The sequence below is a fragment of the Theobroma umbraticum genome, unplaced genomic scaffold (assembly GCF_002168275.2).
Source record: "Theobroma umbraticum cultivar Fairchild unplaced genomic scaffold, ASM216827v3 scaffold_44.0, whole genome shotgun sequence".
NCBI classification, from domain to species: Eukaryota; Viridiplantae; Streptophyta; class Magnoliopsida; order Malvales; family Malvaceae; genus Theobroma; species Theobroma umbraticum.
In genome coordinates this window covers 6,067,431-6,081,715 of record NW_018397255.1, presented here as the reverse complement: position 1 = coordinate 6,081,715, position 14,285 = coordinate 6,067,431, and the positions used below count along the sequence as shown (strand labels likewise).

General features: G+C 36.4%; 2 protein-coding genes across 4 annotated transcripts; both read right to left on the bottom strand.

The window, feature by feature from the left end:
- Positions 1-156: 156 nt before the first annotated feature.
- HEC3 (basic helix-loop-helix (bHLH) DNA-binding superfamily protein) lies at positions 157-836 on the bottom strand. Its single transcript, XM_021419348.1, has one exon. The coding sequence runs from the start codon at positions 834-836 to the stop codon at positions 165-167; it is 672 nt and encodes a 223-aa protein (XP_021275023.1). The 3' UTR covers positions 157-164.
- Positions 837-6,015: 5,179 nt separating this feature from the next.
- On the bottom strand, positions 6,016-13,751 carry LOC110429439 (Zinc finger C-x8-C-x5-C-x3-H type family protein). Of its 3 annotated transcripts, XM_021445487.2 has the most exons (6): positions 13,607-13,746; positions 12,203-12,571; positions 9,561-10,023; positions 7,464-9,102; positions 6,648-7,343; positions 6,016-6,289 (listed from the first exon to the last, which is right to left on the bottom strand). In XM_021445487.2, the coding sequence occupies exons 2-6, from the start codon at positions 12,234-12,236 to the stop codon at positions 6,260-6,262; spliced, it is 2,862 nt and encodes a 953-aa protein (XP_021301162.1). In that variant the 5' UTR covers positions 12,237-12,571; positions 13,607-13,746; the 3' UTR covers positions 6,016-6,259. The 3 variants fall into 3 exon arrangements, with proteins under 3 accessions (XP_021301162.1, XP_021301160.1, XP_021301161.1); XM_021445485.2 differs by having other exon boundaries at positions 6,648-9,102; XM_021445486.1 differs by lacking the exon at positions 12,203-12,571 and having other exon boundaries at positions 6,648-9,102; positions 13,607-13,751.
- Positions 13,752-14,285: the final 534 nt, after the last annotated feature.

Below are 14,285 nucleotides of genomic sequence, written 5' to 3'. Positions count from 1 at the left end.
ACTCCCTTGACCACCTAAGATAGCAGTACATCTGATAATCTTAATCTTTTTTTTTTTTTTGAAAGGTGATAATCTTAATCTTAATATATATATATATATACACACACACCCCTTTTTCACTAATATTATCATTAATACAACAATTACATGTTGATTTAGGGATATTAATCACTAATTACCTCATGAGTAAAGCACAAGGGGTTTCCCCCGTTTCCACCGAAAGTGAATTCAGGGCCTGCCTGCTGTGTCTCCAGGGAGGTAGAGGAGGTCGAAACGAGAGGTTTATTTGGAGTAACTTGCCAGTTCACATGGCATGGTGGCTGCTGGTTATTGGGTTGTAACAGCCGAATCTGCCTCTTCAAAAACTTGACATAGCGGATGGCTTCATCTAGCATTGAAGCTGTGTCCATTTTCGTGCCTCCTGGAACGAGTCTTTGCAGAATTCTCATCTTTTCGCTTATCCTCTCTCGCCTGTGACGCGCTGCCACGCTCTGGGGGTCATCACTGATTCTCACGTTGCGTCTCTTGGGCTTTCGGATAGTTGCTGGATCTATGTCCACGGGCTGCATCGCCGCAATTTTGTACAACATTTCTTTCATGGCGCTTAACTCTTCTTCTGGCTCTTCTTCCTCTTCAACAAGCTGACCCATTTGGTTTCTGTAAACAGTTGTTGCACTAGGTATTCGGCTGGAGGTTGAGGATGGTGTTTGATGCGTTTGAAGAGGGTAGCCAGGCCAAATTGGATTCAAAGGAACTTGGTCATGAAGGATATGATCTTCCGTGGACATTTCAAGATTCCAAGTGTGACTTGGGAGCATTGTTTGATTGATATCCATCAATTGAGTGAGGGAGCTTCTGAATTCTCTCTGTTCAAAAAGGAATGAGGAAGAGAGAGGGAGACACTATCCAATGACTTGTTGAAGTGGTTTGCACGTATTATAATAACACATTAAAGTTTACCCTTCTTTCTATAAAAGGCCCTATGCTAAAGGGTTTGGTTTTTAGCAAAAGAAAACCCTCCCTTGGTGTTTCTGTAGCTTTAAGAAGCTTGATGACCCATATGTCATAACTATGGGGTTAGAACGAGAGAAAGCAAGGGGAATATATATGGAAAAATATTGGCTACATTTTGGACCTAGTTGGATCACTGGATATCAATTCAAGGGTTGAGATTTTTCTTCACTTTTTCTCACAAGTACTCTAGCTAGAGTCAAGAATTGAATTGCCCCTAGTGAAGCTAGCAGCCTTTGCCATATTTCTAGAGTTCATACATTTGTAATTGCATATGACATATCATATGTCAAGCACTGAAATTTTAGGGCTTTTTGCTATAGGGTTTGTTTTTCCAGGATGTACTGATGGTTTTGTTTGGCTTTTTCAAAGATTGGTACGAATACCATTTTACGATTAAGTTTGAGTAACACATTTAAAACCTGTACCTCATTCTCAGAAGATCTTGCCCTAACCCTACTCCTCTTAACCCTTTTTGCCTCTTTTACTACTGCTAACATGAGCTAAAAAAGCAAGTAATTATCAATTATTCTCAATGATTACGGAACTATATATATATATATATGTATACATATTCTTGTTCATTATGGTTTTGCTTCACATGACGATAGATTTCCTTTTTCATTTTCTTTTTGGTGCATTTGGTTAAGTTGATCAGTGATAATTCTGGAGTCTCTAGTTTTACTAAGCATTAAATAAAAATCTGAGTTTACATCATACAAATATAATAACAACATAAAGCCATCTTTCTTCAAGCAAATCAGTACCAATTTTTTGCTAAAGCATGAATTGCATATAATGCTTACTAATTTTCACATTGGATTTAAAGTTACCATCTAATTGTTTAGAAAAACATGAAAAGTAAAGCAAATCAGAAATCTAGCTGTTCTTTTGCTGTCAATTTGGAATAAATGCTGCTTGTATCATTCACATAAAGTGACATGTGCATGTTAATCAAAATTTCCATATTCTGCGCCTAGGTTCACAAACTCTTTTTACCATTATTCATAAATATACATATATATATATATATATATATATATATATCAAGATGCAATATGCTCAATACGTCACTGTCACTGACGAATATTGAACTTTCGTATTAATAATAATTTTTGAATATATTTAAATTTAATATTATGCAGTTCAATTTAACATGAATCTTTAAAAGCAGGAGGTGATTTCACATTATTGGAAGTGATTTTGGTTTCCTAAATTAAATTGAAGCTCATTAACATGTATAAAGGGAAATTATAAAAGCTCTATGACCTAATTGTTATGTTTACTTTTAGTTTGTTACTTAAATTTTCATGTTTCACACATAAAAGTACATAAATATATAAATTGATTTTTTTAGTGCACAGTGTGGTTTTACAATGAAATTATATCTTTTGGTGGCTAGAAAGAATATTATTGGATTTGGTTTCTTAGATTGTGTAGAAAATAACTCTAAAACCATGATGTACATTTTGGAGCTTGGGGAAAGAATGCGATTAGACAAGAACTAGGTTCTTCAGAAAAATTTAAACCAAGTACATATATATTTCCGCCAGTGCATGACTACTAAAAGTTAAAACTGTCTAATTAGGATTGAACAAACTAAATAAGTATATATGCAACATCTTCAAGCAGTCTAATTACTGAACAACTAGAACATGGTTTTTAGTTTGGGTTGAAGGATAGATGACAATAAAGAGTTTTGTGAATATTCTTCTTTAATTTTCCTCTTTTTTTCTTCTCAATATTCTTCTTCTTCTTCTCTCACAGGGATAGAAAAAGAGAACACAATCTTCTCACAACATAGACCAAAAGGGGGAAAGAAAAAGGAAGAAATTAGTAGAGCTACAGCTATCATGCAATAAAAGGCGTATCAGGTTTGTTAATAATAATGAGTTTTGGGCTGAAACCACATAATTTCTATAGCGTCTGAAACTGTCTTTCTGATTCATCTGGTACAATCAATCATGAACCAAACTTTGGCTGGGTTTTTCTTATTTAATTAGCTACTCTACTGCATCACACCCTCCAAACTATATCAGACGGCGGGACAAATTGCTTAGATCACCCCCCCGCCCTCTCTCTCTCTCTCTCTCTCTCTCTCTCTCTTCTTTAATAACAAATGCAACACACACACTTTGGTCACTTTCATTGAATCAATGTTATAATTCTATTTCTTCTCCCACTCGCGCATGCACAAAGCAATCATTCATTTGCTAGGGTTTCACTTGCCTATTCCCAAACACCCATGATGTAACATAGTATAGAATTAAACTTTGGCATTATTATTGTATCAATCACAAACAAAAGGACCCAAGTACTATTCAAGCATTACATTACACGTATATGATGATTGTACATGTACGCGGTAACCTCTGTGAGAACTTCCTAGTCAAAGATATGAGGCATTTCCATTGACAAGTTACAAGCAACCAAGTCTAAAGGTGACTGAGGGGTTCAACTAAGGGCATAGTACTTTAAGTTTACCTTTTAAAACCTTGACTACAAATAGATAAAGTGTGTAGGTCATAGATAGTTTTGAGATGTGTCACTTCTATGGATATATAGATCATCTGCCAAGCCATTGATTATGCACATGTACTCATGTGACACTGCTAGCTAAGATTCTTAGATTAACGTTGTAAAGCATAATAAAACTAGATCTCAGTATTACTGTAAACAAATGCATGAGTACATGTGAGCATGTATATGTGTATATATATATTGTGATAATGATAACTTGTCAAGTTAAGAAATTTAATTATTTAATTTGAAGTTGACTATTATGAAATAACAAGAGGTATTGTCAATAAAGAAAAAAAGAGTTGCTATATATAGCTACCTGTTATCCAAAATGCAAAGAATATGCTACAAATAGAAAAGCCGTCATATATATATGTTAGGAAATAATGATTAGTAGGATTGAAGTTTAAATGGAACCAACTAATTAATCGGCCCCATCATATAGTTATGTTTTGTTTTGTCAAGCAGACTAATTAAGGCTTATGATCAATTCAAGAGAAATGACGCAATCTCTACTAACTTTTGAAAGATATATATGTAGTCAACAACATATATATATATATATATATATAATGAATAAAAGAGAAACGAGATGTGAAGTTGAAACCGAATTGAGGGCGGGAGACACAAAGAAGAATTAACCATACACCCATGGAGTTGCATCAAATTATGTAACGGAGTGCCCCTTTTCGGCTCCTTTAGCAATAATTTTTGCGAATGGAAACCAAGTCTGGGCCAACTAGAACTGGATGTGGTGAGGAAACAAGACAATGGTTGTATGAAAAAGAGAAGCTTACTTCATCAAAACAGTTGATGAATTGGGAAGAACATGTTTCGAGATCTGACACCCATTGGCTCATTCATTCCCTAAGAAATAAAAAAGGGAAGGACGGGGGTTGTGAAATTTAAGAGCCCTCTCTCCTCAGAGTCCGGACCACAGTAGTGAGTAGGAGGAAATTGTTTTTTTGAATTGTCAAATTAGGGGAAAAGAAAGGAAAAAGTGGACTTGTCCCTTGTCGGGTCCTAAATAATTTCTCCAAGCATTGGGAAGATGCATTGCATGCACAAACAAATTTAAATTTAAGCCTGCTTTTCTGCCTTTCCCATTTTGTCTACAAAGCCTGAATTCCAAAAATACCCCTCCCCTCCCCTCCCCTCCAAATCCCCCCCTTCCTTTTGGACTGGGTTTCTTTTTGCCCTGCAGAACATTCTCCTACAACTTTGGTGTACTACACTACACTACATACGGTGTATACATATACTCGAGTGGAGGTTGGTTGGAATAGGTGGGATTAGAGTCATAGTTAGCTTATTAACAGCTAGGCAAGCCAGCCCAGCCCCATGACCCTATGCGGTGGCAATCGCAATAATCCAAAACGTACCAAAAAGGATAGCACACGTGATAAATGCAACCGCTTACTCTCTGCCTCGAATTAATTTCAAAGACTCAAAACGTACGACAGGGACGGAGGGGGTGTGGTTCCGTTCAATCATGTTTTAGGCATCATCTATTACACAAGACCTAAGATACTGAGCTCCAAATTGAGCCTCTCGTCATTTGAATGTTTGACTCACTCCTATTCTCATTGTGGATGTCAGCCACTCCCATTTCACAACCCTAATTCCTATTTCATCCCCTTTTCTTTTAGGTTCTACCATAATCATATTCATTTTTACCAAAATTCCCTGTTTACATTTTTTTTTTGTTAAAATTTACTAAAAATACCTGAATTACACGAATGCCATATTCCCATTCAAACAAATTATCAAAATTTAAACAAAACTACTTGAGTCTGCATGCATGGCATGATCCCTTTTAATATTAGCTTAAACCTCTCAACCCAATCCTGGTCCATTCTATCAGACATGATAACCTGCGAGCAAAGTGTTACTACATAAAATGGCTCAGTCATACCACTGTTATGGATGTTAGCTATGCCAAGAACTTGATCAGACAAGAACCCCGTATTGCAGCGTCCACTTGCTGTCAAGCATTAGAAAACATACTAATACTAAGGGCGCCGAAGCATAACTCCATGAAAAAATGACGGGTACTTCCATTCAGCAGAGATACACTTCATCAAGAATCCTGTTACTACAAAATCCATGCACAAAATGTATATTAACAATTATCTTTCGCATTACTTGTGTCACTGAAGACAATTTTCATTGTGTTCTTCATGCACAGAAGCAATGGCTGGAAATCTCAGGGCATAAAACAGCCCAACTGCATGACCATGTTGGCGATACCTTGGCGATGCAGGCATGCAGTAATATAAACTTTAATAGGGCAAAATTTCTATGCACTGCACTGACAAACATATCAATGCTAAATGCCGAAAAAATAACATGCTAAGTTTCAAAAATGTCTAAACATCTAACTCAGGCATATAAAACCCTAGATAAAAACAGGATGCCTAGAGAGCAACAATCACTGTCAGACACTAGACTTAGAAACATCACAACTGGCACAAAATACCCACATATGACAAGTGCCAAAATCATATATTATCTTCTAATACAGAAATAACAAAATATCTACAGGGAGTTAAAGTTCACTACCTAACCCTGCTTCCGAGGAATAAAACACAAACAGAAATGAAAAGGTTAGCATTCCTAGAAGCTACAGGAAACTGGATAAAGAAATGATAAAAAAAAAAGATGTGACGGCTTAATATATAACTATAAAAATAATAAAACAAAAAGACAGGACGATCCCATGTTTCCTTTAGTTCTTCTGAAACTTTTCCACATATGCCTGCAACAGAATAAGTAATGTAAAGAGGTCAACAAACTATGCATAAAATGAAACAGCCTAGATTAAATTAATAATAACATTATAAAAAGAAATTGTCTATCAACTTCAACCATTGACATGACATAAGACATCTTCCAACGAGTTGCAATTTATATGACCAAAAGCACATTGATCAAGAGCCCCTAGCAATAAGCATGTTATCGTGTGATATAACGGAAGTTACAAATGATGGCACAAATGATGGCCAGATAAACATGCTAAGCACTAATGGAAAAGACAACAAAAGAAAGGTCTTATGCTGTCTTACTTTTCCCCTACAAAGTTTGAAACCTTCAATTTAAAATAAAGCTCCACTCACCTGTACAAGTTTGCTAAGCTTTGGTTTCGAAAATGACAGATATTGATCAATTTTTTCAGGTGTTTGAGGAATATTAGCTCCTTGCATTGTAGCGGTCACTTTGTCAACAACTTTCTTCACAATGTTTTTGTATGCGTCTTTGCCAATTTGACCTTCCTTCCATGTTGGTTTGAGGAGATCCTTGACAAACTCAACAAGTGCAAATTTAAATGCACGAATCCCCTTACCATCTTTGCTCTTCTTGCCCTCATCAGTCCTGTCATCTGCATCTATATTCTCTGATGGACCATTCTTATTCTCCTCTTGAGCTTTCTTGGTTTCCTCAACTCCTTCATTTTCCTTTGTCACCTCAGAACTTGCAACACGCTCCACCTGATTTGGCATATGGCTATCAGAATCAGGCTTTCTTTTGGAACTGAGGTCATTATGATAATCACCACCATTTGTGCTACCCACAAGAGATGATGGTAGTAACATATTAGCTGATAGTTCTGGTTTTCCATCTGCAGTATTCTTCTGAGCAACAGGATGTGCTGAAAACCCCAAAGGCTTAGTATTTGTGTCCTGCTTCTTAACAGGCTCAATGCTATCAGATATAGGGTCATATTGCTTCGGGAATGTAACGTCTTGACCTGGTTGTACAGTTGGTATGGAATCAGGCTCAATAGGTCCTCCAGAACTTGCAAAAGAATTCACCTGCATTGCATCATGGGCATTAAGAGCAACATGAAGTAGCGGAAGTTGCTGCCCCTTTCCAAATAACTGAGCTAGAGAGGCTGAAAGGTTGGTAAGGTGGGTGAGCTGTTCATTGCTTACCATGTTTTGCGTTGACTGAGTTCCAGAATTACCATTGGATGTATTTGTATCACCAAAATTCATTTTGTTGCTTGGTTTCTCCTCCTGAAACAGCAGGTTGTTTTGCATAACTTTTACATTTACTTCATTAGAGTCCGAAGGGATGGCCACTTGACTTTGTCCAACCACGTTTAAGTTTGAATAAGGTAAAGAACTTGAACTTGGCCCAGGCTGGTCAAAGCTTTTCATTTGCAGGATGCTGCTTGAAAAATTTAGATCAATGTGTGAAATAGCAGAATTTCTACTAGCAGCATTGCTATCACATGGCAATGCAACAGCACTGTTCCCCCTCATCACTTGGTCATGTTGAAAGTTAGATTTCTGAATTGAGATTGGCTGTGAAGCTGCAAGCCCATCACACACCCGACCTGAGGCCTCTTCAACTATATCCTTTTCATGAGCTGTTAAAGATGAGTCAATGGGAGTTTGAGACATTGAACTATGAGAAGGTTCCTTTTTCACAGAAGAGGGGATCCTGTAATTCCACTCAGGAGACATCTCCATATCACCGAGTGACTCTTCAGCACCCCTTGGTTCAGATACACCAGTACTAAGACCAGCATTTTCTATCTTCCTTGGAATTGTTTCATCCTTGTCAATATCAACTGTTTCATGATGCACTTTAGTCTCACTGCTCTTTCCACTTACATCATAATTACGCTGCCATCTCTCGTCCATGGACCAATCAGGGAATCTTGATTCTGAGGCACCCACTTTTCCATTAATGTCCTTGCTCATATTTGCTGCACCTGCGTAGGTACCTGTATCACCCCATTTTGAACCAGTCCAAGATTTGTCCACATCATTTGAAGCATCCACATCACTCCATTTTGGACCAGCCCAGCATTTCTCTGCTTCATTTGAAGCATCAGCATCACTCCATTTTAGACCATTCCTAGATTTCTCCACATTATATGAAGCATCTGCATCTCTAAATTTTGCACCATCCCGTAATTTATCCACACTAACCGAACTTTGACCCCATCCCCCCCTATCACCGCGTGACCTTTCAGGGCTTGCACGTGCCTGACCATGATGAGAAAACCTACAATATTTTCCATTACGACAATTCCCAGCAGCAAAGTATTTGCAAGGAACATCACTTCTTCGAGCTTCACGCTCACCATCTCGCTCTGGAGTTGCAACTCTGTTCCTCTTGTTGCTTTCTCTTTCCCTACTTACCTCATTTATGGATCCTCTACTGAAGCCATCAGAGGCACCATCATGAGCAAACCTACAAGATGCCCCCCTGCGACAATTACCTTTCAGATAATCATTACAGCAATCAGAAGACCTTCCACTCTTCATCAGACACTCTTTACCATCATTCGAAGTACAATATTTTGACCCCCCAGCTTTCTTTTGTCTATTATCCCAACCATCCTCATGACTTTGAATATCTTGGTGAAGAAACTGACACTGACTGCCTCTCCTGCATCTCCCAGCCATAAATTCTTTACATATTTGAGTTGACACTCCAGATCTGCTTCTGGTTCTTTCATGGAATCCCGATTGCCGCCTAATGCCACGAACTGGACTTCGGCTCCTGCTTCTGCTACGACTCCTGCTCCAGCTCCTACTCCTGCTTTTGTGGGTAAAACTAAAGATTGGGAGACATATTAGATAGTGTTCAACAGGAAGAAGTAAAAAGACAGTACAGAAAGATCAGAGGAGACAAAACCGTTTATCCAAGCAAAAAGCATAGAATATAATTTTAATTAGAGAGTCCAAAACATTCAACATATTAAGCTGAGATGCAACCTCAGTGACAACACAAAATCCAAGGAAAATCACAGTTGGGGGAAGATCACAAACTAATTGGAGAAAAAATGAAATATGTTTAGCACAGGGAAGCACTTTCAACAAAAATGAAATTGCAAAAAGAAGAAATAAGTATGTGATTCTCAATTTCTTAGCAACATTGATGGATAAATACATAATATATAGGTCATGGGATTGATTCGATAGAGTCAGGTTATACAAACAGTAAACTAACAATCAGGACATCTTCAAAAAGATGATAATAATAATCAAGGATACACAAGTAGACAATCAAACCTTTGAGACCTGGTCCAATCACTTTTAGGAGAATGGCGACGATTTTGTTGCCTCCAATCATCAAGACCAGGAGACATTCTCATGCTGTAGGTCTCATCCCCATCCCACGGAGTTGTAGTTTTCCAATTTTTGACACAGTCAACATTGATGTTTTCATCCTTTCGTGCACCTCTGCCTCCAGTTAAAGATTCCCTTGAAGGCAGTCCATGCTTAGATTTCATCATGTCACTGGCTTCCACAAAAGACCACTTGTTGCCATTCCTACCAACCTCTGGAGAAAAATATCCATGTTCTGATTCTCTATCATGAAAACTCACACCTGCTTTCGCAGGCCAAGCAGCGTCTCGTACGTTTTCAAGAGAATATTGGCGCTCCTCCTTTGAATCCCACTTAGAACCACGTTTTCTGCTGCCACTCATTTCACCAAAAGTAGTAGCACGTATTCTTATCAATGCAGTAAGATCTGGAAGTAGGGAAGTAAGACATTAATAAATACAACCACCCTTCATCTGTCTCAAGCCCATAATTGATTTAATTCATGGCAGGATCTAATTCACATGTCAGTGAATTTTCATGTCCACTGTGCTATTTGATTTAAATTGCATAGGGCAAAAATCCAATTCCATTAAACAGATGTCAGATTTCCAAAAACAAAAATGAGAAGAGAGACTACATGAAGGCAATAAAAATATGACACATTCACAAATCACAAGTCAACATGCTAATATCATTGCAAGCACTAGGCGTGCAGCATTACTAGCTTTTAAAATTAGATTCCTGTTTTATTTAGCTGTTTGGTTTCTAACAACTACTTTGCCTAAAGAGACCGCTATTACAAGGTTCAAGGATGGAATAAGAGAAAATTCAAAACACCAGTTTTTCCATAACTTATGAGAATGAATTTGGTTCATTTGAATCTGAGACCAGAGAGCCTAACATGTCATCTATGTGACAAATCGTATGCTCAACATACGTAAGTATGGTCACTTAAAGTTATATTAAATACTTGAATATAAAATGATATCAAGCATATAGTCAGGCAAGGGTGAGTTTTTATCCAAAAGCATCAGAATGACATACCCTCCCCATGTAACTATATTATTTATAAAACTTTCCCCGTCTCTGTGCATACAAGTTGTTGTATGCATGTATCTAACAACCCTTAATATATATTAATCAACAATCAAATTTAATATTCTATCCTTCATGGTTATTAACAACCATCAAACTTACTGCCAACCAACATTTTCTTTCCACATGACAGCTTACATGGTACCCTCCCCTTGTAACTATATTATTTGTAAAACTTTCCCCCGTCATTGTGCATACAAGTTGTTGTATGAATATATCTAATAACCCTTAATATATATTAATCAACTATCAAATTTAACATTCTATCCTTAATGGTTATTAACAACCATCAAACTTAATGCCAACTGACATTTTCTTTCCACACGACAGCTGACATGGCCAAATAGTAGCTGATGTGGAATGAGTCACATGACCAGGTCATGCCATGTGTACAAAATATGCCGCTAGCATTGGGTTCGACAACTATTAATTTTCCAAAAAGCTTAAGGGCTTGTATGAATACAAATCAAAGGATAAAGGCAATAAAAGAATAGAAGCTTAGCTGAAAAAATGGACAATACTGATACATATAATATAGTGACTACAGATTTGCACCTAGGTTGGCAAGAACCAAATAAAGGGGAAAACATACAAAATGGAAACTCGAACAGCACCCCACCCCAAAAAATATATAAACTTAAAAACTTTCCAAGTTCTCCTCATGACATGTGAAGCATCCAAGAGTCTAACAAAAACATCCCTTGCTTAATGATATAAAAAACCCACAGCACAAATTAAGAATCTTTCAAGATCTTTCTGCAGCAGATTGAAGACGCTAGATTTAGAAGACATCACAAAACAATTCATATATTATGTTATAGGCCCAACTAGATTAGCAAATCCTAGGGTTATATTGTACCAAAAGAGCCTCCCAAAAGTACAAAAAAATACACTTGCCAGAAACTGTGATAGGTGAGGCAGTTGCACGAGTCTAATGCCCAAAATATACAACTAATGGCTGAAAGCTCCATATAGCACCACCTAGAGTTGTTAAAACTACCTACAGTATGACAAGGTACAAAGAGATAACTGCATGTTGCAATAACAAATAGCTTTTGTAGGTCATGGCCTATGCCTCAACATCAGCAAAGGCCTAATATTCTCAAATTTAGCAAGCATCATTTTTGTATGAATGGGCATAAATCTAATTAATACAATTGAACAATTCACATAACTAGGCAAAAATAGGTGCCCATAAGAACCTAAATCCCTCATCACTCTTAACAACAGTACCAAGTTGCAAAGTCTTAAGTCATCCAACTCATAGATATAGATCTATTCTCAAAAAGAAAAAAAAAACAACTAATGTTAAAATCTGGTACAAGAGTCAAATTTTCATAGTAACAGTAACACAATATACTTTGGTGTCCTATATTCAAATCAGCACATATATCATCTGAAACTTCTTTAGATTGTCAGCAAAAGTTCCTCCCTACACACGAATGATTCATCATCTTATATACTTTAGCTGCTTTCTCTATCACATTCACAAGTATATTTAGATTATGTACTTGTAAACATTTGTTCCAACCAACCAAACTGCATTGTTTAGCCTTTTCATGCATAGAAGGGACATGTCTTGCTTCCAAACCCATCCTTCACTCCATAATGACAATGATGTAATTTGAGCATCAGGAGGATTCAGGAAAACAAACTCCAAAGATTAAGAGATTCTTTTTTCTTGAATTATGATCCAGACTTTTATATTGCTATGTCAAAATCTTTGGCACTCTCCACTTAACAAACTGCTATAAAAGCATTAAGACGGGCTCATATCCAATGTGACACTTGAGGAAAGAGAGAATGCCATTGCAAAAACAATTGCATCAGTTATCGAATGCACTTGGTAAATCCTCCAACCATTGATCTTGTGAAAAATACTGCATCAAAATTATGTCTGATATTAGCACCCTGGTAAATGTACTCTTATGAGATACATAGAACTAAAGCACACACGGGACTATCTATCCTGATACCTAGTCTCATGTTGTCTAAGCAATGTTTCTGGGCATAGAGATGAAAACCTAATAAAGACTTGAGCAAACAGACATAGCAAACCCCATTAGAGGCATGATATTGTTGACTACCCAAATTCAAAGGTGCCTAAAACACTATTAAACAACTAAAAGTAGTCAACATATATCACAACAGTATAACATTTAAACTTCTAATTTCCAATAATAACAATAAAATATAATATTATCATAAAAAAAAGAAAGTTCCGAAAAAACAGTAAGTTTAAATGATGGGCAGTATCACTAGTCAGCAATAAATAATGCACTGTAATCCTACTGATATTTTCTAGCAAAACATACTAGAAACAAAGCTCTCTGTCAAATTAAGTATCGAGCTATCTGGAAGTGTAGAATATTACTTTGTTTTAAGCTTTATAATTTTAACAATCCAATTGCCTAACTAAGAAACTATTTAAAAAAAAGCTATGACCTTATAGTCTGAGCTAAATAACTCAAAAGACAAGTTACTTGCATTCATTCTAATAATTGTCCCAAACATCGTCAACTGTTTCCTATTTGCACCTAGCTCATTGATGATAACAGCCTAAAACTAGTAAATGCAATCAAAAAGAAAATTATTTTAATACGCAGGGCTCAACAACTCCATTGGTTGAAAAAGCAACAAGAAATCAAAAACCTATCGAGCGTTTCCTACCCTTCGAATAATAGATTCAAGATTCCTTATTGATAAAGGGGAAAAAATAGATTCCAGATCAAGAACCAAGAAACTCAAGGAAATAAACAGAGACCCAATAATCAAAAGAGTCAATGGAACCCTAAATAATCCTAATTTATATGCCTTCTAGGGTTTAAAGCTAAAGTTCTCTAAACAGACAAGAAACTAAACCCTAGAAACCATAGATATACATTAATAGATCGAAGGAGAGAAAGAGGACTTACCATGAGAGCGAAATAGCGAGAGCGAGAGTAGTAAGCAAAGGATCGAGCTATCCGAGGGAGAAAATGTGAGTTCAGCCGTCAGTTGATCTTCAATGGAGAGAACAAGAGAGGGAGAGAGAGAGAGAGAGAGAGTGGAGTTCGCGAAAGAAAGACTTAACGCTCTCTGCTAGGTACATACAAATATCTTGTCAGATTCTGCTTCCCTCATAGTCAGTGGGCCCCGCTCTTTTTTTTTGGCTCTTTTTCCTGTCTTCTTTTCTATTGTGTTGTGTTGTCTTGTCTTTGGTTTGTTTTTTGATTAATAATTTTATCAAAAATTTGGAAATAACTTTCTTTTTCTATTTTAGGAAATCTTTCAACTTTATCATTTATGTTACTAAGTCCATATACCATATATCACTTATTTTAAAATTTGGATTCGAATTTTATTTTCAATAAAAAATAATTTGACAAAAAGAAAATAATATCTTTTTATTGCATACATCAATTTCCTTTTTATTGCATGCATGTATGGAGTTTACATCTTACATCAAGTTTCCTATTGCATCAACTTGATTCTATTAAATTAATTTATATTCCCAAGGTGTTAAATGTAAAACCAAAATATAATAAATATTATTTATGAAATTTATAAATCATATAGATTGTAAGTTTATTTTACTAAAAAGGGAACAATAAT